We start from the raw sequence: 27,466 nt of genomic DNA on the forward strand, positions 1-27,466 counted from the left end.
TGCTAATTCAGAAACACCAGGAGATTTGGATGTCTTGAAGCAAAAAGATTTATTGGCAACCAAGGGGATACACTTGGGATACAGTCAAGTGCACAGAGTGGACACTGAGGAGAATGCTACCCCAAAGTCTAAAGGAGAGCCCTGAGCAACAGTTAGTTAAAACTTCTGATAAGGATTTGTTTACCAGACAGCCTTGGCTCTAGACAAAACATAACTAAACCTTGCCATAAGATTGTTTACTATAGTGACGGGGTTCCCATGGCTACGGCCATGAAGATAGGTCAGCTTGACCAGGGAGAGGACAGCTGTCTGCTCCTCTCTGCCTGCTTGGTTTAAGGAGTATTTATGTATGATATATAAGAAAATTCCTTCACAGTTCCCCCCTTTTTGATCAAAAGATCACCACTAATTACCTACCATAATAACCTTCAAAATATACAAAGATAAATATGAACAGATTATATAACAAGAATTAATAATGTAATGTAAGATTCATGTGATGGATGTAAAGTACTAATACGATGACTACAGTGTAGTGTAATATAGTAAATCTCAAATATCTAACCCTTAGACATGTTAACACAGAGGAAAATGAGTCTTAAGAAAACCATAGAAACCACCACAGAAACAAAATTAAACATCTATTCACACATTTTACCTGACTCTGAGAATAGCCAATTAAGGCTAAAATAATTGACATAAATCAAATATGTGGTGATGAATGATCAATCAAAATAACCATATGGAAAAATGAACAATTAGGTAGCATATTAGATCCAAAAGTACTTAATGATTACAGTAATTCTAGTGTTTGGAGCATGTAGTGATCATCTGAAATACGTACTAATAAACAAAAAATATCAATCAATGTTCAATGAAAGTTATGTACATCCATGTGAGTACATAGTACTATGCATATGAATTGAAAATATATTCAAATGCGAAATTGAATTGAATATATAGTAAAGACCAAAAAATAAACAATATGCATTCCTAGGAGTACTTGCAGTCTAGTAAAACATAATGATTCATAAATGATTATTGCATCAGCAAAGAAACTTAACTGTAAGATTAATTTAAGAATAAATCATTAAACCAAAAGAAAACACACACGGCAAAATTCAGTTCTGCAGTACATGATGTTTACCTTAGTTCACATACATAAGGCACTTATGAATCACCATCTGTCTATTAGGGTTTTTTTCTTCAACATCTTCAAAATTTCATGAAAGATATTACCCGGTGGAACCCAATCTTCAAACCCTCAAAGGTTATCATACATCAATTCCAAATCATTATCACCAGTGCTTACTATCTGCTGAGTGGCCTGAATAGCAGTAGTGATTCTTTTCAGGTGCGTACTATTTTCTGCCTTTCCTCCTATTCTAAGAACCACAACATTGTCGGCACAATTAACGTGGTAATCATGAAGACTACATATAGTGTAGCTCTGGGGCTACATCTCAACACAGCTCTACCTAGTCTTACCATTTTCAATCAAGTGTTAGCTTGATTTTTGTAAATTTAAAATGTGTGGATACCATGTGAGGGTGATTTCTCTATTCTGTCACTCAACTGCGGGTGATTTGTCCAGACAGTGATGAGTCCTACTCTAACTTCAATTATTTCCCACCTTCTCAGGGTTGAGGGTTCAGGGTTGTCAGTCATGTATAAACCTAGTTGTTCACATCTATGATTGACTAAGTTTATGGATGCCTGACCTGTATATTCAAACATATAGCTTATTATTGTGACTCCTGTCCTATCTTGGTGAGCAGTTTCAATATGTGACAAGTAAGGGTCAGTTAGTATGTACAGTGCTTTCAATTCTCCCCTGTACATCTATACAAGAATTGTTCAGACACAAGCTCCATGAGGAATTCAAACACAGTTCTTTGGAGAGTCAGTGGTAATGACCCCATCAGCTGTTATGTTTTCAGTGTTGGTGGGATCCCAGGGTCAGCAAACATGTCTACTATGCCCTGGACTCTCAAACCACTGGTTTACTGCTAAGTACTTCTGTGATTGTCGGTCCTCTTTTTCTTTTGTGTAGTCTGGGAACAACCCCACTCACTCATGAGTGTGACCGTTTCAGCAGATTCCCTGATTATTAGGGAAACAGTGGAGTCTCACCTAGTCAGAGGCTTGGCCAGAAGAAACTACCCAACTTTACTCAGCTACGGTTTGTTGTGATTTGTGGAAATCCCTCTTCTGGTTCTCACACCTGCTTGCAGTGGCTGGCATGGACCCAAGTGACTCTCTGACCTTTGCTGCTGATGCTGTTGTCAGCAACACCTGAAATGCTCCTTTTCCACCTAGGAGACAGAAACACTTTGTCCAGAGAGTTGATTAATACAATATCACCAACCTCATCAAAAATCATCAAATCATCAACTTTCTTCCGTTTCTGTTAGTATTAGTTCAGTAAGTCAGTTAGCGAACATACTCTGCCAGGTATTCATCAGTCCAAAGCAGGTGGTTTTGTGGGCTGTCAAAGGTACTCCCCATTAGTACTTTATGAGGATGCTATTTGTACATCACATTATATCAGACTTGTCAATTGTTATTATTCTGCAGTCATTCTGAGACTCTCCTAGACATGACAGTCATTGATGTTATTCATTATTTCATTTATCCATTTGTTTATTACAAATTATCTTTGTTTATATTTATCTTTACCCTACAGTATCTTTTGTGGTCTTCAATATTGTATCTTCTGATGGGAATGCCGTATGACACCGTCTTCCCCCACAACCCCCCAAGCAGTCACTTCTCACCCCGGGAGTCAAGTATGAGCTGTCCTCGGGGAAGGTAGACCTCTGGATCTTGGGCGATTTTGAACCCTCACCAGCTGCGCACAGATTCACTTGTGTAGAAGGTGAATGAAGGACAGTATGAGTAAGGATCCCAGAAACAGACCCAGATTGCTGTGGCAATTTTGCAATACCCCTCTGATGAAGAGGAACAAGACAAAGATCTCTTTACAATATTTTCCTACGTGTGGGCCCATGAGCAATATGTACCAGCACATAGAGGATGGACAGAGGAAAGAAACACACCTCAATGTACACAACATACCATGGAGGAAGAGAAAATAGCAGCTTGTTTGGCTGCAGAATCAGCCACTGTATTTCCACATGTCATAGGATCACAGGATTGCAACTTTATCTTTGGCTAGAATACGCACTCTTTTAAGTGCATACAGTTTGGCTGCTCATACTGAGATGCCATTAGGTTACGCTTGAGCTTCTGTCACTACCCAGTCATTCTCTATGGCACAGCCAGCAAGGTATTTGCTATCAGATGGTCTACATGCTGAACCGTCAGTGTAGAGAATCAGATCAGAAATAGGTATTGGTGTCTACAACAAATCTCGTCTTGCAGACGCGCTCGTCTCAATAACAACAACAAGGCAATCATGCTTACTTTCTGCCTCAATCAACGGATGGAGTGTGGCTTGATTTTAAGGAGGTGAGCATTTAAAGATATGTGGGAACTGGAAGGAATGATCCTCTCCTATCCTGAATGACAAATTGCCGTCATATGCTGAGTAGCAGGGCATGCTAAAGAATTCAAATGAAACCCCAAAGTCTGGTTTACATTTTCTATTACCCTGCCCTTTGCAGTGCCTCTATCATTTCAAATGTTAATTGTAAAAACACGAAAAACCCTGCAAAATTTCAATACCGAATGAGGAACATGCACCACATAGTCCCGACCTGGTACAATGGGAGAAGATTTCTTAATCATGGAGGCAACTGAAGCCACTTATCTAAAACAACCTGGCATTCCAAGGACCACGGGCAAAAACCAAGAAGAATAATACGCAACAAGTTGGGAGCAGCACCAGCAGGTCATGCCAACTGCTATGCTAGTGGGGAGCTGTTTAGTGACAGTACTAATACAATACTAACATAACAGACATAACTCACCACTGACTCTTGAGGACTTAAGAAAGAATCTGTTGAGAACATTGGGCTTACATTTCTGCTTACCAACATCCCAACCAGCCAGAGAGAGAGAGAGATAGAGAGAGAGAGAGAGAGAGTGAGAGTGAGAGTGAGTGAGAGGGAAGAGGAAGTGACCTCACCTAAGCTGGATATTTATATTACAGGAGTGATCTTGGATCGGCTAGATTGTTTTAAATCTTGTTTCTGCATCCAAAGTCTCCGCTCTCTCTAGTGTGCTTTATTTTTGTCATTGGCAGCGATTTGATATTATCCATCCATTTATTTATCTATAATAAATGAACCCGTGTACACAATTTATTGGTGCCTAGACTTAAAAGCCAGAAGCAATTTCAGAGCCTCCCTTTCCCAATGGACACAGACGCACCACACATTTTGATTACACCAAAATAAGCCTTTATCCATCTTACTCAGAACGTCTCCCAGAGGGTATAACCTCACTGATGGACTAATCTGTGCCGGGCCACAACCTCAAGTTGTCCCAGAAAAAACCCTCAATTCCCCAATGGGGAACCTCAAATTTACCTGCTGACCACTGACATCAGCTTTCAATTTAATTTCAGACAAGACAATTTTTCAACTCGCATGATTTCTTTCCTTGTCTGCAGACACTGAAATCTGTTCATCGAAATCTGATTATTGAGATATCAGATATACACAGCCAAATTGCATAAAATGTAAATTATCAGGTGGAGCACAGGGTGAGTGAAAAGGTAATGAAAACATTAAATCCTTTTTACTTTACCCAGTGTTGTGCCTCCAACCAGACTGAAATCCTGTTTCGTGATGCCAGTTTGTTGTAGAAATCTTGAGTTTGCCAATTCAGAGGCACCAGGAGATGTGGATGTCTTGAAGCAAAAAGATTTATTGGCAACCAAGGAGACATTGGGATACAGTCTTAAGTGCACAGATTGGACACTGAAGTGAATTTTACCCCAAAGTTGGAGGGAGAGCTCTAAGCAATGCTTAGTTAAAACAGCCTTGGCTCTAGACAAAACATAACTAAACCTTGCCATAAGATTGTTTACTTTAGCACCAAGGTTCTCATGGCAACAGCCACGAAGAAAGGTCCGCTTAACCATGGAGAGGACCGCCGTCTGCTCTTCTCTGCTTGCTTGGTTGAAGGAGTATTCATGTATCATATATATGAAAATTCCTTCACAGTATGTGCATGCTGAGTTTTAAAATGAAATTAAGGGATTAAAATAGTCTCATTACTATTCATAAACAAATGTCAAGTTATGCAACTTGTAAAACAAAATGCACAAAAAAATGCATGAGTTTATCTCTGGCTGAACAGTTGAGTGATTTGTATCTGTAAATCTGTATCTGCATCTGTGCCTCTAATTTACCACTCTTACATCATCATGTGTCACGCAAAATCCACAAATGCAGGGAAGACCAAGTGATTTGATTTATTATTCAGTTATTATTTATATATATATATATACAAATTTTTTTAAAAAAAAAAATCTCCCTCACACCCCCCTCCCATGGGGTGGTGGTGGTGTGTCTTCCTCAAGCTTGGGTCCTTTACCAGATGCCTGGGTGTTTGAGGGTTCTGCGCAGTATCTTAGCTGTTCCTAGGACTGCACTCTTCTGGACAGAGACCTCAGATGTTGTACCTGGAATCTGCTGGAGCCACTCTCCCAGTTTGTGGGTCACAGCCCCCAGTGCTCCAATTACCACTGGCACCACTGTTGCCTTTACTCCCCACATCTTTTCTAGCTCCTCTTTCAGCCCTTGGTATTATTCGAGCTTCTCGTGTTCCTTCTTCTTGATGTTGCTGTTGCTTGGGATTGCTACGTCTATCACTACTGCCTTCTTCTGTTGTTTGTCAATCAACATGATGTCCGGTTGGTTAGCCATCACCAGTATGTCAGTCTGGACCTGGAAGTCCCATAGGATTTTGGCTTGGTCATTCTCAACCACCTTAGGAGGTGTCTTCCATTGTGACCTTGGGACTTCCAGCCCATACTCATTGCAGATGTTCCTGTACACTATGCCAGCCACTTGGTTATGGCGTTCCATGTACGCTGTTCCTGCCTGCATCTTACACCCTGCTATTATGTGCTGAACTGTCTCAGGAGCATCTTTGCACAGCCTGCACCTGGGGTCCATCTGGTGTGGTAGGTCCCCGCCTCTATTGATCTTGTACTAAGTGCCTGTTCTTGTGCTGCCATGATTAGTGCTTCTGTGCTGTACTTCAGTCCAGCCTTTTCCAGCCACTGGTAGGATTTCTTGACATCAGCCACTTCTTCTATCTGTTGGTGGTACATGCCGTGTAGGGGCTTGTCCCTGGATGATGGTACCTCCTCCTCCTCTGCATCATCGGGTTTCTGCTGCCTGAAGTATTCACTAAACAGTTCATCTTTGGGGGCCATCTTCCTGATGTATTCCTGGATGTTGGTTGTTTCATCCTGGACAGTGGCTCTGATGCTCACCAGTCCTCCGCCTCCCTCGTTCCGCTTAGTGTACAGTCTCAGGGTGTGGGACTTGGGGTGAAACCCTCCATGCATTGTGAGGAGCTTCCTTGTCCTGATATTGGTGGCCTCTATCTCCTCCTTTGGCCAGCTTACTATACCAGCAGGGTATCTGATGACTGGCAGGGCGCACATGTTGATGGCTCGTATCTTGTTCTTCCCATTCAGCCGACTTTTCAGGACCTGCCTTACTCTGTGTAGGTATTTGACTGCGGCTGACTTCCTTGTGGCCTTGTCAAGGTTCCCATTTGCCTGCGGGATCCTAAGGTATTTGTAGCTGTCCTGAACATCTGCAATGCTGCCTTCTGGTAGTTCAACCCCCTTGGTTCTGATCATCTTCCCTCTCTTCGATACCATCCGACCACATTTATCTAGTCCGAATGACATTCCGATATTGTTGCTGTAGATCCTGGTGAGGTGGATCAGTGAGTCGATGTCTTGCTCATTCCCGGCATACAGCTTGATGTCATCCATGTAGAGGAGGTGACTGATGGTTGTTCCACTTCGGAAGTGGTACCTGTAGCCACTCTTTGAGATGATCTGGCAGAGGGGATTAAGGCCTATGCAGAACAGCAGCGGGGATAGTGCATCACCTTGGTATATGCCGCACTTGATGGTAACTTGTGCAATTGGTTTTGAGTTGGCCTCCAGAGTCGTTTTCCACAGCCCCACTGAGTTCTTGATGAAGGCTCTTAGTGTCCTGTTGATGTTGTACATTTCCAGGCATTCCAGTATCCATGTGTGGCATTGAGTCATAGGCTTTCTTGTAGTCAATCCAGGCGGTGCACAGGTTGGTCTGCCTGGTCTTGCAGTCTTGGGTGACTGCTCCATCGGCCAGTAGCTGGTGCTAAGCACCCCTGGTATTACTACCAATTCCTGCCCTGCTCATGTATTGGGCCCTGCTCATGTATTGGGCCATGTGCCTATTCATCTTAGCCACTATGATGCCTGACAGGAGCTTCCATGTTGTACAGAGGCAGGTTATTGGCCGGTAGTTGGATGGGATCATGCCCTTCTGGTGGTCCTTCATGATCAGGACTGTTCGACCTTGGGTTAACCACTCTGGGTGCGTCTCATCCATCAGCAGTTGGTTCAATTGTGCTGCCAGGTGTTCAGTCTCAGCCCTGTTCTCATGTTATTACCTTTCCACTGAGAGTACACTTTGGATGGTTTTGTGGAGAACATCCTATTTATTCTCCTGGCTTCTGCTTCTCCTGTGTATCTCTTCAGGCGGGTAGCCAGAGCTCTGGTCACAGCACTTACAGTTGAAGTTGTCTTGGGGGAAATATCACTAGCTATGCTGCTCCTGCCCCTTCACTTGACAAGCAAGCAACCAGCGCTTGGTTTTCTTATTCTTCTATTTAGTTTAACAGCGGTTGGCATCCATAAATGTTGCATTTTGCATTGCATGGACTGGAAAGTCCATGATCCTCCCTGCATTTGTAGATTTTGAGTGACACATACAGTGCAGTGCAAAGGTCTCAACAGGAATTCATGCTGCATTTATTTGTGCATTGTGTTTTATGAGGCAGCAGTCATGCAATATTTTAGGGGTCAAGTACTCCCTGCATTTGTGGATTTTGTGTGAAACAGCATGGTACAACAGTCTTAAAAGATTCCACACAAATAGGTGGAGATTCACAAATATATTTCCATTTAAAAATGCTGTAGTTGATGTACAAATGATGATATATCAGTGGTAAATTAGAGGCACAGACACATATTAACAGATACAAATCACTCTGCACTGTGTGTTGTGTTTTATGAGTTATGTAATTTGACATTTGTTTGTTAATAGTAATGAGACTGTTTTAAATCCCATAAACAATTTCCTTTTGTTGTCATCATCCACTGATCTTAACACAAACAACCTCTGTACATTTTCATGCAATCAATTTAGGCTTTTAGTTTAGTGTTTAGAAAACAAAAACTCAACAAATATTTTTAAAAATGTAGAGAAAATAAATGACACTAAGAAACACACAAAATGAACAGAAGTGTTCACCATCCACTGAATAATAATGATATAAAAACAAAAGACATTCATATATATAAAAAGGAAATGTGATAAATAAATATAAAATTTATTATAAAAAATATGAGGTTTCAAAGAGAGCTAATGATCTATGATGTATATCACCATTAATATATAAAAATAATTTTTAAAAAAAAATTCTACTTAATTACTTATTTCTACTTAATAGTAAGTGGGTAAGAGGTGAATAAAGCTAAAAGTTTCTCGATAGCTGACACATTCCAGCAGCTTGTGGTACAAACTTGAAGACATGATTCATGTAATTAAACAGTTAAGTCACTGTGGCTTTTACTGGTACTGAAGCACAGTACACTACTGTAAATAAACACACGACATTCTGCATGCTGATCGACTGTCTCTGTCTATTTCTCAGATGTATGAAGAGGCAGAGAGCATCCTGTCCATGTCTCCACAGAGGGCCTCAGCTCCACCCTCTCACCTCTGACGGCTGAAGCCTGACTCACCCTCAACTCAATCCTGTTTGTGAATTCTAATCCAGCACTGACCTCTCCCCCTCACTCACTGCAATCCCAACATCCCCTGCAGCTGCTGTCTGCTCACCACACATGAGAGAGAGGGGGAGCAACAACTTTCAGAAATATTTTCTTAGTACATCCATCTGATCACTTCTGTTGATGCCAGCTGAAGTTGTTTTTTCCCCTCACCTTTTGTTTCTGGTACCCTGTGATTGTGTGAGTGTCTGGATCTCACCATTGTTATGACAAAAAGATGAAAAAAGTGTTCCCAAAGTGAAACTTTTAACACAACACTAAAGCTGATGTGCCAATACAGTACCTGTGCTTTTGATATACAGTAACAACAAACTTTTCCTCATTGTGACGACTCTTGTTGTAGATGTTGATTTGTCTGATGTTTGCACATGAGCAGAGGATGTAAAAACAGATGGAGTGAAGTCAGACAATCTTCGGTCACTGATGCAGTTTGGTGATTACTTACAAAGAAATGCACCTTCCCCTTCTTTCATTGTGTTCTAGTAATTTTAGCAATCTTAAGCACTTACATTAATGGAACATACATGGTGATTTATTTCATCAGTTAAAAACACTTGATTAATCTAACTACTGTATTCAATTCAGTTTTGTTTTGTTTTTGCCTGATAAGTATTTGAGTGAACATTCAAACGTTTATGAACATGAACATAATTATGTAGTGCAATTTTTTTTGGACATCAGGTACGTCTATGTATTAATATAGCCTAAAGTTACTTGCATTTCTTGACTTTCTAGTAATTTGTTGTTACAAAGCATTTTTCCACCAGTTATGTGGTTATTTTTGGTTTTTGGGTTTGAGATTTGCACAAAGAAGTCCATCATATCAAAGTGGAAATGGCATTCGGGACAAATATGTGAAGACAGAAGTATATGAACAGAAAAGAAAAAAATTGTGGCCATAACTATTGTTTAATATCAACAAGGATTGTGCCATATTAAGGTATTAGTCTGGGGTTTCGGACACTGTTTGGCTTTTTTGCCACTGTAGCAATATAACTACTTTTAGAAATTAAATCTTTGCACCCTTTAAAAATTGGGGCACCACTTTCATTAGAAGGAAAATAAATAAACCAAATTAAACAGTCTCATAACCAGAAGTTGTCATTCTTTTTGATACAGGGACCTCTGTCATCTGCTTTAAGGAACACATACAGACAACTCAATGATAAATGAGTGCATTTATTTATAGCTAAATGTCTATCAATAATTGAATAAATCAGTCATTAATAAGGAGTATATAATTGAAGAAAAGGATATAACATGAATAAAAAAAGAAATCTTTTAATTGGTAAGATATAGTGGTATAACGGAATGTAGTTGATCCGTGATCCGTACGGATCACCCCCCAAGATTAACTGCAAAATTTAATGTCTAAGTGGAGACCAAGTAAACAAACTGCTGTAGCCACAAGTCATGGACAGGCAGTGTGTCAGCAACAGGGATTTTGAAGAGCTACCACTAAACCAACATCTAACGCCTGTGACACACTGGATGTGTGAGCGGCGCGTGTGCATCGCGGAACCTCTTGCTTTTCATTTCGGTGCCCATGTTAACCATGGATGTATAAAAAGAATTGGAAACAGGAAGAGCGCCAGGCTTTGAAGCAAATTTGACATAGTGGCCAAACCGTGTAATTACAACGTCACGTGATGCACACTGGCCCAAAAAGACTTTTTCCCATAGACTTACATTGTGAAAGAGAAGTCTGTAAATCAGCTGATAAATTTTTCTGAGCATCACAACCCCCGCGAAAGTCTCACTATCAGAATCAAATCCGTTCGGTCCAATCACATTTCAAAAGCCTAGAAGAGCCGCATGATTGAATTGTTTTATCATTTCAAGTTAGCCGGAGGGCTAAACCGGAAGTAGCTGACTCGGCCAGCGAAAGTCACTAGTGTGCAAGCTCTATCGGCCGCACAATGTGGAAGATCAGGGTACTTTCATACCGGGAAGTTGATTTTTTTGGCTTCATGCGCCACTGAGCAACTTTCATAGGAACAAACGGGGCCCCGCCTCCGACGCTGTATCCAGTTCTCTTTATACATCCATGATGTTAACAGGTTAGAGCAGCCACACTGCCTCATGTGCTGCTGCGTCACATCATCTAGAGATTCGAGGTCTCACCTATTTTCTCCGCGTGATGCGCGAAGACACGCATCCAGTGTGTCCCAGGCGTAACGGGTCCGAAGTTACATCTGCAGTTATGTTTACATGCTGTTTAATGTGCTGCAGCTGACTAACGCCTGGGACACACTGGATGCGTGAACCTCAAGCAGTGTGTGTGCGTCGCTGAACTGCTGCGTCTCATATGCTTGCAGCGTCCACGTAGGAAGCGTGTCTGCTACGGCGCTTCTGCCACTGCCAGCCCTATCTTTCTATCGTGTTCCCTGCCTATTTTTGCTGATAACTGCGCGCGTCATGCAGAGAAAATAGGCAAGACCTCGAATCTCTAGATGACGCAACACAGCAGCCGGGGTGTGTGACTGCTCTAACCTGTTAACATGGGTGCCGAAATGAATTGCAAGAGGTTCCACGGTGCGCACATGCTGCATCCAGTGTGTCCTAGGCGTAACTAGTGGTGCAATTTTCCCCAGTGAATGTTTGTTTGGTGGCTCGTTCAACAAGCTAAGCTGCAGGATAAGACGTGTGTTCATGTTTGTAAGTTATCATCAAGTTATGATGATGTGGACACAGGCTGTTGTTTCATTCACTACCATGTATAAAAGAGGAAAGTATCATGCCTCATATTGCAATTTAATTTAACAATTGAGTATTGAATGTTTTATTTATTTTAAGATTTGATTTAAACATTGGATATCTTGAATGTTGTTTTCATTTAAGACCATGGGCAAAAGTTCTTGGCTTTAAGTGTTTTATAGAATAAATGGAAAGCAAAGTTATTTGTTTCCCCCCCTTTTTTTGCTGATCTGAAAAATGATCTGATCCGTGACTCAAAATCGTGGTACGATCCTAACAGAGTTTTGTGATCCATTACACCCCTAGTAAGATAACCTGATCACTTAGTTGGCAAGAGCGAACTGAAGTATGTGATTAAGGGTTATACAAAGAACAGCAGGATGCTGGGGTAAATAATCAAATGCTCAAAGGGAATTAGTTCTTTTCGACATTAACTCATATCGTAGACAGATGTGGAGTTCACCTACTTGTTGGAGCGTTGTGCAGAGATGAGCCCGTTTCAGCTGATTCAGAAATTGTTGTGCAGTGCTGAGTCCACTTACATGGCCTACTACAGAGGTGCAAGCCTGTTTACCTGCAGAGCCTCCCAGCAGATGCAGCGGTCTTACTTCAGGGTCAATGGAGCAGAAGTCCAAGATCGATGCGCCACCGGTGTGGTTCTCCCGAGGCAGTCAGATGTACGCCCTTGATTCCTTGTGATTTGTGGTGGAATGTCGAATACATTTTTTCTGCTACACTAACTTTACTGAGCTATATTTCTTATAGAATAGTCTTGAGAGCAGTTCTGTTGGCCGACCTTAAAAAATACTATAAAAACTTGAGAGTTACTGCGGTCCAAAAATATGAAAAGCTTAAGCAAAATAACCGGTATGCTCAGCTCACAGTGTAATGGGTGCTGACCCAAAAATCACAAATATAACATGAAGTCATCAGCACTCACAAATAAGTGTATATCACTTTATAACTTTGCAAAATGCTTTGTCTGACTAACAATACAAGTTAGCTTGCTGTGTAACTTATTAAAATAATGTCAATAAAACTAAAAACTGTGAACACTATCACATCAAATTTCACATCAAGCCTTTCTTGCAGCCACAACTTAAGAGTTCAAGGATGGACTGGCTGTCCTGTGGAAGAGTTGACCACACTGGTCTCCAATCACTTGGGTCCGCCCAACCGCAGTCTGTTGGAGATGGCATATTTGGTGCCACCTCAAGGGCTTGTCCCCAACAGTATCCTCCATTGGTACCCAGCTCTTCCTAGGTGCTGCACCAGTGCATCCTTATTGGGGGGAATTTGCTCCATTCTTTTTCCTTTTTTGGTGAACAACTCAAGACGAGCTTGATCAATGTTGAGCTGGCTGCTGGTGTGATCATAGAGGAGAATTGTGAAGCGCTCTATAATGGAAATGACTTATTCTGGAATGCTTTGGAACCTTTGACAAAGTCATGAAGGCCTCTGTTGCCATGTCATTGGCATTCCAGGTATCCCATGCTGTCTTCTTGCCCTTGGTTGCAAATGCAGATACTGTGTCACAGCCAGTGAAGGCATGGAACACAGGAAGGGCCTTGGATTTGTTAGGACCCAAAGACTTGGCAATCTCATGGGCAGGTATGTATCAGAAGTTCTTGCCAGTCCCAAATGCCACCCACAGCTCCTCAATGTCCAACTCTGACACATGCGCGATGGCTAGTACCACAACATCTGTGTCCACAGTCCACAGAGTGATCTTTTTAAAACCTTCTCTTGCAGCATCTGCTGCATGGAGTAGCATCCTTTTGTCTGCCTCTTCATGTGTGCAGGGGACAATCTTATCTGTTTCTTGTGGGTGAGATGACAGAACATTGGGTCCACAAGTTGAAACAACTTGTTTGGCAGTCAACATTTCCACAAGGTTCCTGGCCAGAAAGTGAAAGAGCTCTGTTGTGTTATCATCCACTCTCAGGAAGCCTGTCCAGTTGGTCGGTATCTTGTTCTTTCCATCCACTCTTGTTCTTGTCCCCATTTCCTGCTTCTGTCTTGTCTGGGATTTTAAGCTGTTAATTTCATAACAGTCCCATACAACATCCACTCTGCTGGCTCTTTCAAGTTTCTCTTTGATATAAGGTATGAAGATCTTACTGGAAAAGTCATTGAAAGTTTTAGTTATACTTGGTTTCAGGATATTTATGACTGCTGACCCATCAAGTATTTGAACCTCACTGTCTGGGGCACTGTTTTGTGAGGCAGTGTTTGGGGCACTGCTTGTACTGTTCTCTAGGCAACTTAACAGATCAGCCTTGTTTCCCAAGCGTAGTCCACCATGAAGGGAGAGTGATGGGGGGGGGTGGGCCTGATCTTTGTGTTTGAAGAACTTTTCCAGGTTCCTATCACGGGTCTGACAGGCAATGTAGAGTCTGGAAAACAGTGCACAGTCATTTTTCAGTGATTTTTCTGTGAGTTTTGTCTTAGACTGTCCTCTTATTGGAGCTGTTTTAAAAAGAGGAAGCTTGTTCCCCTTTAAAGGGGCAATGATGGATTTTGTGCCCTGCATCCTCTCTTCAACAAAGAGTTTGTACTGCTCTTGGCCCATCCTCTCTGCAACCCGAACAGCATCCACAACAGCTTGATCTGCTAATTCTCTTGAGTCCAGCTTCAGAAGGTTGTTGCTGTCTTCTGTGAAGGGGTTTCCCTCAATCACGTCAACTAATTCATTCACATGTCTTTTGAATTTCAGCTGGACACTTTTGGCCTGTTCATGTTGTCTGTTTTCAGAGACACCCTTACTGCTGAACTCCATGGCATTCTCAAACTCATCAATCACACGAGACACTTCTGGTCCAGCAACAGTCCAGTGACAGAGAGAATCCTGGTTTTGCATCAGACCAACTGCTCCTCCATCTCCCTTCACTGTAGCATTGTTTTGCTCATGTGCTTGATTTATAGCCATTGCTGAAAACACTTTTTGACTCTTTGTGACTGTGAATTTCCCTGCAAGAAATTCCTTTGCCAGAGCTGGATTGGTTTTGGAGAGACCTGCCATGCCTTTAACATGAACAGGAAACCAGCGTGCATAATTTGTGTGGTCAAGGCTAAAGCAACATGGGACAAGCCTTTTCATGCTATCCACATAGAGACTGAAGTCAGCCTCACACAGGGATCTTACAAATGACAAGACAAGGAGCTCCATCTGCAGGGCAGTGTGCCAAAACAGAAACTGAGGACTTTCTTGCTGTCTCATGGTACACCAGTTGTCAATGGTGACAAGCGGATCAGCAGGCAGTCTTGATTCAGTGTACTGATGATAGGCTTTTGTCATCAGGATGTGGAGACTACTGGCAGTTACTTGATGTGCACACCTTGTCCGTGTGACATGGGACACTTTCAGGAAGGACTCTGCAACTCCCTGGGTGGCTATGTTGGCTTGGACAAGGGCTTCCACCCAACCACTACCTGCTAGCCAGTCCCCTAGTATCTCGAGAGCCGCCATCTCAATATGCAGTCCTCCTTAGACAATGACAAAATGATCTTCCCCATGTGTAATAGGCCAACTCCACTGTATTTGTTTGGCTATGCTGTACAGAGGGTGGTCCATAGTGACAACAGGTACCTGCCCTGGATTTACCCTCTGTACTGCTTGATTGATGACATTCATTGCATGACAAATCATGGCCAGAGATTTGGAGTCATAAGGGACAAGGGGAAGGAGAGCTGAGATGGCAGGGGTGAGCTCCTTTGGTTGCAGCTGACTGGCATGAAAGGCTGCCCAGGAGATGTTTTCTACAGGTTGATCTTCCAGGACACATTTAGTCACTGACTCAAGCCACCTGAAAGAGAATGAACATACAAAAATTTAGTAAAAAACAGTAAAGTTATTTCACTTACACAGGCTACCTTACAACATCATAATACTATTTCATGATTTCACATGCAAGAAATGAATTTAGTATATTTGTTATATAAGGAAGACACTATATTTACCTTCTCTCCTCTCTCATTGCATCAATGACAGCAGACCCATTTCCCTGGACTGGACTGATGGCTTTGGGGATAGTTGCTTCTGTATTTCTCAGGTAGGTAGGTTGAATAGTGGTGAAATATGCTGGCAGATCAGAGATTCTCCTTGAGACGGGTGACAAATCAAGGTCACATCCCACTCTGCGGTCAATCCTCTTATTTTGGCTGATGGGATGCTGGAATAGTGAAATTCTTGTGCCAGTCGAAGATGTAGAACTAGGGTTGTGGTCTATGTTGTCCACTGCTGCTGTTGTGAACAATCCTTCTCTCAATGCCATTGGACACACCACTTGCTCTCTGTGATACAGCTCGCTCACATGGTTGCCCATTGCTGTGGTGACGTCCATCACTCTGTCATATGATATTGAGAGTCCTAGCTGAAAGAGTGTGTCGACAAGGTCTTTTTTTCATGTCTTGGCATGAACACTGAGTCCTACATACACTGGTAATGGTTGTGCTTTGGGTTCTTGTGTCCATCACGCCTCTGAATGCAGCTATTAAACTGAACAAGCTGAGCTATGCTGAGCACAGCTTGAGGCACACCCTCAGATTGAGATTTGATGTCAGGGCCATCAAGAACCATGCCAACTAGAGATGGCAGTGATTTGGGTAGAGATGTCTTTTGACAGTCTTGCTCAAATGAACCAGTGAACTTTGCCTTCATCTGATGCATATCCCAACGTACAATCTTGGTAGCTTTGGATAGAATGACAGCCTCATCATCAAGATTATTCTGAAAGGATGATCTGAGAGCAACATCGATGTCCTCCTTAAATGCGAGTAATACAGCTTTTCCATCTTTTTGCTCAGTCATGTCAGGAAACTCTCTCAGTATTCTATTTTTCAAATGTGTGGAGTTAACCCGACATGTTCCAGCCCCAGTTGATCTAGGCGAGAGGAGTACATTTTGTTTAACTCAGCAAGCCTAAAGACAGATGGCATTTCTTCATCTACATGGACATCCTTAATATAGCAAACCAGCTCAGCAAAGGCTATGCTTTGACATACCATGTCATTGGTATCATGACTCTCTTTTTTGTGCAGTTTGGTAGCTTTGTTATAGTATCTTGCTAAGCAACGTGCATAGTATTTTGCCCCTATTGCAACCATATCGCCTGCACACATTTTTGCTAGTAGTCGCTCATCTTGCAAGTTTACAGCACATTTTCTGACATGACCATCAATTTGAAAGGTACATGCTTCATGAAGTGGCTCAGCAGATGTCAAATCTTCAAACAAAAGCACATATTCTCTTCTTTTTCATGTTGATCACTTGACCAAGTGTACTTCTTCATGACGGTGGGTTCATCTTGAGGTGCTGATCTCTTCTCAGCTTTCTTCTCTGCTCTCTTCAGCTTGGTGGTGTTGAATTTCAGACAGCAGGATGTATGCCACTTTGCTTGATGCAACTGAAGAGTGGTTGCCATACCAGGTCCTTCATCCAGCCTCTCTATATCAATCAATCAATCAATCAATCAATCAATCAATCAATCAATCAATTTTTATTTATCAAGCGCCATATCACAACAAAAGTCATCTCAAGGCACTTTTCACATAGAGCAGGTCAAGACCATACTCTTTAATTTACAGAGACCCAACAATTCCCCCATGAGCAAGCACTTGGCGACAGCAATAAGGAAAAACTCCCCTTTAACGGGTAGAAACCTCAAGCAGAACCCGGCTCTTGGTGGGCGGCCATCTGCTTTGACCAGTTGGGTTGAGAGAGAGAAAGGGATATCTAAATGAATTGGCAATTGCTTCAGTACAAAGGTTGATAAAATCTAAGTCTCATATCTCTTTAGTAGATAGTCATACAACTATGAAAGTTATACCATTCTTCTTGTATTTGCATGACAAATAACATGATATGAGTTGCAAAATGATTAGACATAATCATATGAGTTGCATAATGATTAGACATTTAATTTACATGAAGTTCAGGTTTGCCACACATTTGCAGGGAGGGTTAACAAAGTCCTTAGGAATGTGGGTTAGTTTATGGCTTTGGTGATAAGAGTCTGTGTTCCATCTAAGGTGGGAGTTGTTTTCTCAGGTCCAGGCGGCCTTAGGGTCAGTTTAGGCTTTTAGTTCAGGCCATAATTCAAATTGTTGGTCAGAAATGGTTTCTTAGGAGGTCTTTCTGAGTCTGCATTTTTGGTCCAACAGAGGATACATTTCATTTGTGTATCAAGCATGCAAGTAATTTACAGAAAACACATATAAACATAGCACAAAAGTAAGGAAATTTGTGTTTGGTAGAATATTTCTTTGATGTAGCAATATTTCTTGGGAATAAATCTTATACCGTTGGAAAGCCTGTTTATTTCCCTTTTAAATGGTACCACATTTGTGAGGAACATGCATTTGTGGTATGAGCAGCAGAGCTGAGTATGTGGGTTGCGCCCATGAAAAATATGCCAAATCCTCTCTAAATACAGTTTCAAAAGGCTGTACAAGAAAAACACCAGAAATTCTAGGTAAATTTTGGGGTAATTTCAAAGAAATTTCAAAGAAGTTACTTACTAATTACCACCTAATTACCATGAAATTTGCGGACCTGTAAAATGAAGTGTTACCCAACTGAGCAATATCCTCAGCGTCAAGCTTGTCCACACCCTCTGCATAATCTTCCAGAGCCCCTGCTAGATGCTCCTGTCCATGGCTCCCACTTTGACCATATGCTGGTAGAAGCACCCACAGGGATAAATTCCTCATCAGACCCCAAACGCTCATACCCCATTTACACCTGGTAATAAAATGTGCTCTGTATTTCTGTGGGGTGTAAGTGTGTAGGAGGAGAAGAAGAAGAGGAAAAAGAAGAGGAAGAAGAAGACGAAGAAGAGAGGGAGAGAGAGAGCATGTATATGTGTGTTATGTATATGTTCACAAAGCTAAAAATGTATGGTTTGTCCTGAGGGTGTTGCTAGAGGAAAAGCCATGGTGTATTAAAATCAAGACTTCAAGATACTGGATGCATGGATGTGCTCAGTAGATTTAATGGCTGTTTATTGGATAATCAGTTTCTTGTGTGTACAGTGGACATCTTTGCCTGATGAAATTCAGAATACAGTGTTGTAAACATCATGTAGAGTTTGCTCTATACAGTGGTTGCAAAGCAGCAAGTTGTATAGGCAGGAAGTATCAGTTTATATGAACCACCAAGTTATTACAGATGATTTGGAGGTATAGGCTATATATCATGTGGCTATTGAACAATTCCCATACCTGCCTAAACTACTGTGAGATTTGAGACTTGCCCTGCTGTATCTATTTCATCTTGGATCAGGTTAGTTAAAACAATATTTTGACTTTTTAGAAAATACACTTGTTCACTTGTTTTCCCAGAATACTGAACTATTTCTTGAGTCTTGTATAGCTTCACAGTTAGACTCTTGGAGTTTGTTCTAGCAGTGTCCTCATGTCCAGCAGCGCATCCTCCAATGCTTGGATCAGATGTGCAGCATTAGTTTCTTTGCAGGATTTGATAGCTGTTGCCACAACGTTGATGCGATCATTCATAAAAGTGTAGGACAAATCATATCCATTGGGTTTGTCAACGCAAGTTACTGGGAGACAGCCACTCCTGGATGGTACCTTGTGAACAGGGACAGAAGTGGAAATGCAGAGGTTAGTTATTGTTGTAGTGCTGAAACTTCTGATATATGTTATAACATGAGTTATAACATATAGAAGTTGGTTTATTGTTGTAATGAGAAAAAGATGTGACAATGCCTGGAGACACTGTCGCCTAAATCTGCCTAATCACATGATTGATCTAGACCAGAGGTTTTCAAACTGTGAGGAGAGCGTTGAAGGGGAGGCATGGAGGGAGAGACGTGAGGCATTCCTATACGTCTACATGGTTGACAATATAGTGGCAGTAGAGTTTGCTTGGGACCCCAAAATCGCAAAATCCGATTGATTAATGAGTGTTTTCTTTAACAATTTACTTTAAAGATTAGAGATGCTGTTTCAGTAGGCACTAATTGTAAACGTTTCCATTGTGAACTGTGCCTTTGCTTATGTAGCCTACTATGTCTGCTGTATGCTGTGGTCCCGTTTCTGCTCCTGATAACCCATGTGGTCTGGAAAGATTTCTCCAGCAAGTGAGTCAGTAATTCATACCTGATGAAAAATGCAGAGAGCTGAGCAGCCTCTCTGCTCTGTTCACATTTAGAGAATGTTATTATTTTCCTCATTAATGATGTATTATTTCACCACCTGTGAGCCATCCGCTATTAATCAGAATGTCATTTTTTTATGATCCTACCCGTCCGATCTGATAAGTGTTTAAGGCTTAGAGTATAACAAAAAAGACCACAATAATATATTGAAATGGTCTCAATGTATGCTTTAGCTAATATACACACACACAGCCAGGATACCTCTGTGTTTTGTTTAACAAGCGCAACATATTTGTGAGGTCCTGCTAGCAAGCCATTTGTGACTGAAGGGACAGATTGACTGGTGGTACCACGGGAACATTTCAGGTCTTGCACTGAGTAGCCAGTCAGTGATAATAACTATAGTAACAGCATGAGAAGGCATGCTCTGTTGTAGTCAGCACTCTGTTCAGTTCATTATTTACTAAGCGATACTTTAAAACAAATAAATAAAAATCATATATAAAATGTCTTTTGTCCCAGAGGCGTCCCGGGTAAGGATGTGCAGAGGGCCCAGTATTTGTATTTGTATCTGTATTTGTTGAGGCAGCAAAATTATTTGTATTTGTATTCAAATAAAAGTGGAAAGAGGCTTAAAAATCCTGCTTTTGTTTTCATTAAACTTTTAATTTTAGAAAATTAAAGGGTTACAATAAGTGCTCATGAAGCTTGTTCATGTGTCAGCAGCTCAGCTTTATCTTTGGGGAACACTCCCAACTCTGGGAGTGATGTCCAAATTAGGAATTATGTGTCATGTTGCAGGTGGATGTGACTCCCCTCGTTAATACCTGCTGTAGATGTAACAGCGAAGCAGAGGAGAGAGACTGAGATAGAGATGTAACCGACCTGCATGTTGGTAGTTGACATGGTTTATTTTTCTTCCCAAAAACACATAATTTTTTAAAATATTTGTATGAAACAAATATTTGTAAAAAAACCCACTATTGGTGCTTTGCCGAATAATGTATTTGTATTTGGGCACATCCCTAGTCCCGGGGATGATCTCTGTTTGTCCTGAACACATTTTCTACCGTTCCCGGGACGATGGGATGCCGTTAGTCTTGAGTCCTCAGGCAGATATAGCCGAATATGAACATGGCTGCTGGGACAGTGGAACGGTGCAAACAGTTACAACCCTCTTAACATAGGCCTAATTGTGTTTTCCCCATAGAGTAACTTACAGACTACACAGTGAATGGATAACTCCAAGAGCGTTTCTAAATAGTTTGATGCAATTATCCCGCGTGTAGCACTACAGAATCACAATCATTTATGATTAGAACATCTGTTAGTCAATCACATTTCTATAAAACCAAAAATATTTCTATAAAACCTATGCAAGAAAAACCCTACCTCTGTGAGCTGGATATTCAGCCCCTCCCATGACCCTTCACAGAAAGCAGGTATAGATACAACATGAACGAATGATACTTAAGTCTCATCCCATGCATGACATAAAACTTAAATCAAGCCATATACAGTAAACCAGCCATTATCACATTTTCTAGCCAATGGAGGCTCTGTGTCTTGTGTCTTTTTTCTTGTTTTAACAACATATGGCAGATTCTTGTTATCACAACAGTAGCTTAACATGTCATAATGAGATATACTGATTTGTGAAATAATGAGAAGTTCTGTGAAATAAGATAATGTGATATGCTGCTATAACAAGAAAAGTTTCTGGTAAAACCTGAATAATTTGCAGTAACACATCTAGTAATAATGAAAAAATATATGAGAATAACATGAAACAATTTTGTTATAATGTGAAAAGGACGTTCATTAAATTACAAGTTCCTTGTAATGCAATAAAACTGTCATTGTGGTGGCAGCAATATGCTGACATACTCCTGTGATTTTCTCAGCAACATGTAAAACTAGGAAAGGCAACATTTTCCAGATAAAAATGTATTTTTGATGACTGCTGAAAATCTGCATCTGAAAGTGTTTGAAGATTCAGAAGTAATTCAAGCAATGAAAGAGGTAAAGTTGTCAAAGTGTAAGTGATAATTTAAGTAGGAACAGTAAGAACTTAATGTCAGCTCACAAGTATAAACCGAAAGGTTTCAGTTGAAACAGCTTAACTACAGTTGTCACTAGTCATTTCACACAGCCCCGTTGCTGACATAGGTGTTTGTTTTCTGTTCTAAATTATTGTGGCTGTATTTTACACTACTGAAGCTTCAGCACCTAGCGGTTTACCAAAAGGGTTTTATTATAGCTGGCTACACCACCAGGTTCCACTCATCAAACTCGTTTTTAAATTTGTAATTGAATGCTATAGGAAAAGTGGAAAAGATGTAAGTGTTCACCATCCTCCAATGTTAGAGTCTGACCTGAAACTCATTAGATATTCAGAATAACAGAAATATGAGGATATAAGTATGCATCACTGAAGGAGAGCACACTAATATAGAATAGGAGAATATAAATGTGCATCCCTATAGAAGAGCACACTAATTAACCATTTTTTGCAGAGTATAAGTAATGTGTTAACTATCTTTAGTTGCAATATAGTGGTATTTTTATTCTATAACACAGTTTAAACCCTTGCCCTTACCTGACTTGTAGAGAGGTCGTAGTCAAAGGCTTTAGTGTAGGAGATGTCTGTGAAGAAATCAGGCATGGGGATTTTTTCCTCAATAGCCTGAGTTTTAAGACCCTCAAGATGTTCATCTATGCCCTGTCCAATCACTGCCTGTAAAAATGGAGACAATTCAATTTGTTTGTTCTTTCTAGTGGATCATTACATGTAGTAATTATGTTATCCTGTGGAGTTCTCGTGTAAACAAAAATTTCAGTTTACATTCAGTGTTATTCAAAGAAGTGCATTGTGTATCCTTGAATACACTGCTCTGTAATCCCACTAAACGTGAAAACCCCCACAAAGTATTTTCAGTTTTTTGCTAATCCTTAACTGGATATGATAATGATATTTAAGTAAATGTCTTGTACAAATAGCAAAAATACGCTCCATAGGAGGAAACTGATCAGAAACTAGTCATAAATGTAAGGTAGGATAGTATAAAGGGACAACTGTTCATAATATGCTCTAACAACAGTTGTTGCTTAAAGACATCTTTACACTGATAATAAACTTTACCTCCACTGAACTTAAGTATTGAGTGGTGCTGTAAATGATACTCACCATGTAGGATAATGATGTGTGTACCTTTACAGCTTTCTCCAATAAATCCACCTTCTCTGTGTTCTGTGAAAAACAGGAACAACTCATCACTTGTAGCAGGTTAGTGTTTATTAGTGTGAATGTTATGCAGCACAATACTATTAAAGCACCAAAGGCAGTTAAATCAAATAATCATCAGCATCAGCTCCGAGTAAAAGATTGTTCTTACAATAATAAGGGTGGTTTCAGTGATGTGAAGGGGGTGGAAACCTGATTGAAATGTCTTATTCATAAAAGAGATCAACTTTGAGCGAATCACATTCTTAAAAACCTTCGATAGAGATGGTAATTAGGAGATGGGTGTTTTGGCTTCAGAAGGTCAAGTTTAGATTTATTAAGAAATAGGTCCACTAATGCAACTTTAAAACAAGAAGAAAAGTGCCTGTGGAAAGAGAAGTATTTATAATAAAACATGTACAAAAAAATATGTACGACCAACAGTATCAAAAACCCTCAGAAATCTTAAAGGCATAATATCTGATGGACTTGATTTGACTTGAGGGAAGTATGAACCACTGCCTTCAACTGGACATATGGGTTTCTTCTTCATATGCAAAAGCGTAAAGTTTGATAATGTTGTCAAGTTAAAGCAAATTTTCACAACAGTATATACTGCTGGATAAATTTTTAAATCTATAGCAGTTTTTCATAATTTCAATCACTCAGTTACTTTATTTGTCCCCACGGGGCAACTGCTTGAGCAGCAGCAGAGAGATAAAAACACAAAGCATGTGAACATATAAATTAATTCCAGGCTACACCACTTTTAATATGTAGTTCTACCTGTTTCCTGTGGCAACATGCCCACAACAACTCAGCCAGTGGTATTGATTTGCTGTAGTGTTTTTGTTGTTGTGCCCCACAGAACATGGAGACAGAATGTACTCAAGATAAAAGTTACCAGGATACAGGGCCCTATTTTAACGATCCAAAGTGCACGGTCTGAGGTGCATGGCGCAAGTGCATTTAGGGTGTGTCCAAATCCACCTTTGCTATTTTAACGGTGGAAAAAATGGTCGGAGCACCAGGCGCATGGTTCATAGGGGTTGTCCATAGTCTCTTAATTAATCATGGGTGTGTTTTCGGCGTAACATGCAATAAACCAATCTATCTACTATCTTGATAATGCACCCTTAAAATAACAGTGAAACACTGTGCTACTGACTTCAGACCAGGTTTTTGTTGGTCAATAGTGCAATCGCTCTCTACTGCGTCAAGATAGCAATGCGCCATCAATGCACCTGACCACACCTCATTTTAAGACCAACACGCCCATGGGTGCTCAGATGCTTGCAAGTGCATTTGCCATTTAAAAAATGTTGGTGCTGGATGAGAAAATGACAACTGCATTGGTCTTAAACTAACAAAGACACTTACGTCGTCCTTGGCGCCACTTTGCGCCGGGCGTAAAATAGGGCTGATGTATGTTCACTTTAATTGCAATGTGCAGGGACAGACTGTGCAGGCTTCTCAGACCTGAGGTAGGTATTGTATACAGTATAGAAAGTAATGTGCTGGTGGGACTAGTAAAACCGACGAGAACATTATATAGGAGTTTGCTTTAGAATTACCTGTTTTCTGGGGTCATCAAAGGCCTTGACAAAGGCAGCTGAGGCACTTGAGGTTGCACGGATTCCCTCTGTCCTGCCCATTCTGAACATACGCAGGGAGGCAGCTTCAAACACTGATGAGCACCGCTGATACATCCTGCCAAAAGAAATCAGAGAAATCTTTTTAAACTGTGTTCCAACAACAAACTTGTTAACGATTCAAACACACACTGTAGCTCCTCAAACACAATGAGTACAGTTTGATATTGCTGAGAAGATTTGTTTATCCATTACTCCACTTTGTGGCTAATAAGAAAATGTATCGCATGTGACCACAGTATTGTGTTTCTATATTATTAATGCCCTGATTTTGTTAAATACAACCTGAAAACTTTTGAAAACTGGGTGAATCCATTTCTTCTCAGATAATGGATGCAAGAATCTCTGTTGCAGCCTAACTGTGTGATCAAGGTTTTTATACATGAAACCTTCACAGCTCTATAACTACCCTTGGTTTAGAATGTAAAGAGCAAAACGTGTGCATAGATAGACAGTCCATCTCCACATGACTTTTCAGCGTCTCACCTGTAGTAGGCCAGCTGTATTGCCATCTGTATGAAAGCATCAGGGCTCATCTTGAGGGCCTTTATGACATTTTTTCCAAAGTGGTCAAATACTTTAACTCTCAGATCCAGGTCTTGGGCCAGTCTGTAGTGGTAGAGATGAGAGAAATCTCTAGACAGTGAGTCTGACAGATATTTGCAGTGTTTCAGCATATATCTATGCCTAATGACAAGTATAAATGTATTATATGTACAATATAAATCAGTCCTAGGTTGACAGGCTACATTTACTGCCATACTGACAAGTGACAACTTACTGCTAACCTTTTCCACCACTCTGCTCACATTCACGTCACTTTTATGCTGCTCGCTCTCTGCACTTGATCAACTACACACGCTCATTTACACACTCACTACACATACACACACACATTAAGCACTGCCCTATTCCTTAACAGAGCTATGCTACTCTTGTACCTTTAACATAGATGTCCTTTGAAGAATGAAGAGAGGGAGGATTCAACTCAAAACAATTCCACAATAACGTAGGTTGTTATTGTGTTCACACAGTGTGTGAGTGAAAATCATTAGTAGCTCACTGATGTTAATGATTGTGTGAAATTTTGGCAGTGGCGGTGTGCCGCTGCCGAATGAATATAAAGGAAAAACTATACATTTTTGATACATAGATTCTGACAAATGTAATGCCATTACACATTTTCTGCATCTCTCTCTCTCTCTCTCTTTGCTCCTCCTTTCTTAGGACAGGAAGCTTCTCTACACACACACACACACCACCCCACATGGAGCAGCAGCCCCACTTCCCATCACTCACACTGTTGTTTTTTTTTCAGAATGTTAGCTTGCCTAAGATTACAGAGCCAGCAGCAGAGCGTTCACTACTAATGTTTGTAGATATGGACAACAGCAGGAGTGCTGTGTGGAGACACTTTCGCTTTGAGGTGAATGACCATGGCAGAACTAATGTAACATGCTGTAATAATGGTAGCAGGTTTGTTGTGAATTATACAGGTTCAGAACAGCCATTGTTTAAATACACAGAACGGTTAAGTAAAATCAGTACATTGTGAGTCTGAATTTGCATCGGTTTAAAGCTTAACCTAAAATCTATACCTGAGGAAACTAGAAATATCGTCTTGTGGTTGTATGCCTCTGCTAACCAGTCAAATTTGAGTTTACATCTATGTCTGCCCAGACTTATATAATATTTGTAGTGAAGACTTTGAAGGAATTTAATAAAAATCATCACAGTTTCAGAGTAACCCAACCACTGGGGATACACAAGCCAGTGTATTCTTAGTGCCAATCCCAAGCCTGACTAAATGGGCAGGGTTGTGTCAGGAAGGGCATCCAGTGTAAACCTATGCCAAATCAAATATGCGGATCATACATCAGATTTCCATACCGGATTGGTTGAGGCCTTGTTTACCAATGGCTGCCAGTATTACTGTTGACCAATAGGGTGCCAGTGGAAACTATGCTACTGTTGGATAAAGGAGAAGGAGGGGGGAAGGCATGTCAGGAGGAAGCGGAAGAGGAGGAAGGGTAGGAGTGTGGAAGTGAGAGTCGGAACGTTGAATGTCGGCACAATGACTAGTAAAGGGAGAGAGCTGGTAGATATGATGGAGAGAAGGAAGGTAGATATACTGTGTCTGCAAGAGACTAGCTGGAAGAGGAGTGAGGCCAGGAGCATCAGAGATAGGTTCAAACTATTCTAACATGGTGTGGATGAGAGAAATGAGAAATGGGGTAAGGGTCATCCTGAAGGAAGAGTATGTGTGTTGGAAGTGAAGAGAGTGTTGGACAGAGGGATGAGTATTAAGCTGGAAATTGAAGGTGAGGTGATGAATGCTGTCAGTGCATATGCCCCACAAAATGGGTGTGAGATAGAAGAGAAAGAAGAATTCTGGAGCGAGTTAGGATGAAGTGGTGGAGAGTGTACCCAAGGGGGTGAGAGTGGTGATTGGAGCGGACTTCAATGGGCATGTTGGTGAAGGGAACAGAGGCAATGAGGAGGTAATGGGCAGGTATGGTGTCAAGGAGAGGAATGTGGAAGGACAGATGATGGTGGATTTTGCAAAAAGGATGGAAATGGCTATGGAAAATATATATAAATATGTAAATTATTTTAAGAAGAGGGAGGAGCACTGGGTGACATATAAGAGTAGAGGAAGGTGCACAGAGGTGCATTATGTCTTATGCAGGAGGTGCAATCTGAAAGAGATTGGAGACTGCGAGGTGGTGGCAGGGGAGAACATAGCTAGGCAGCATCAGATGGTGTTCTGTAGGAT

General features: G+C 41.0%; 2 protein-coding genes across 3 annotated transcripts in view; one reads left to right on the plus strand and one right to left on the minus strand.

The window, feature by feature from the left end:
• LOC137171332 (rapamycin-insensitive companion of mTOR-like) overlaps positions 1-10,089 on the plus strand; it is a 47,127-nt gene extending 37,038 nt beyond the window's left edge. The window contains exon 39 of the mRNA XM_067575294.1: positions 8,860-10,089. Within this exon, the coding sequence (XP_067431395.1) occupies positions 8,860-8,931 (72 nt within the window). The 3' untranslated portion in view covers positions 8,932-10,089. The remainder of the gene's footprint in view (positions 1-8,859) is intronic.
• Positions 10,090-18,680: 8,591 nt separating this feature from the next.
• LOC137171046 (carnitine O-acetyltransferase-like) overlaps positions 18,681-27,466 on the minus strand; it is a 35,076-nt gene continuing 26,290 nt past the window's right edge. For both annotated transcript variants that reach the window (XM_067574774.1, XM_067574773.1), the window contains 5 exons: positions 25,177-25,299; positions 24,613-24,748; positions 23,003-23,065; positions 22,415-22,552; positions 18,681-19,285 (listed from right to left, as the gene is read on the minus strand). In XM_067574774.1, coding sequence (XP_067430875.1) covers positions 19,076-19,285; positions 22,415-22,552; positions 23,003-23,065; positions 24,613-24,748; positions 25,177-25,299 — 670 coding nt within the window. In that variant the 3' untranslated portion in view covers positions 18,681-19,075. The remainder of the gene's footprint in view (positions 19,286-22,414; positions 22,553-23,002; positions 23,066-24,612; positions 24,749-25,176; positions 25,300-27,466) is intronic.

Source organism: Thunnus thynnus, chromosome 19, assembly GCF_963924715.1.
Source record: "Thunnus thynnus chromosome 19, fThuThy2.1, whole genome shotgun sequence".
In the NCBI taxonomy this organism is placed as follows: domain Eukaryota; kingdom Metazoa; phylum Chordata; class Actinopteri; order Scombriformes; family Scombridae; genus Thunnus; species Thunnus thynnus.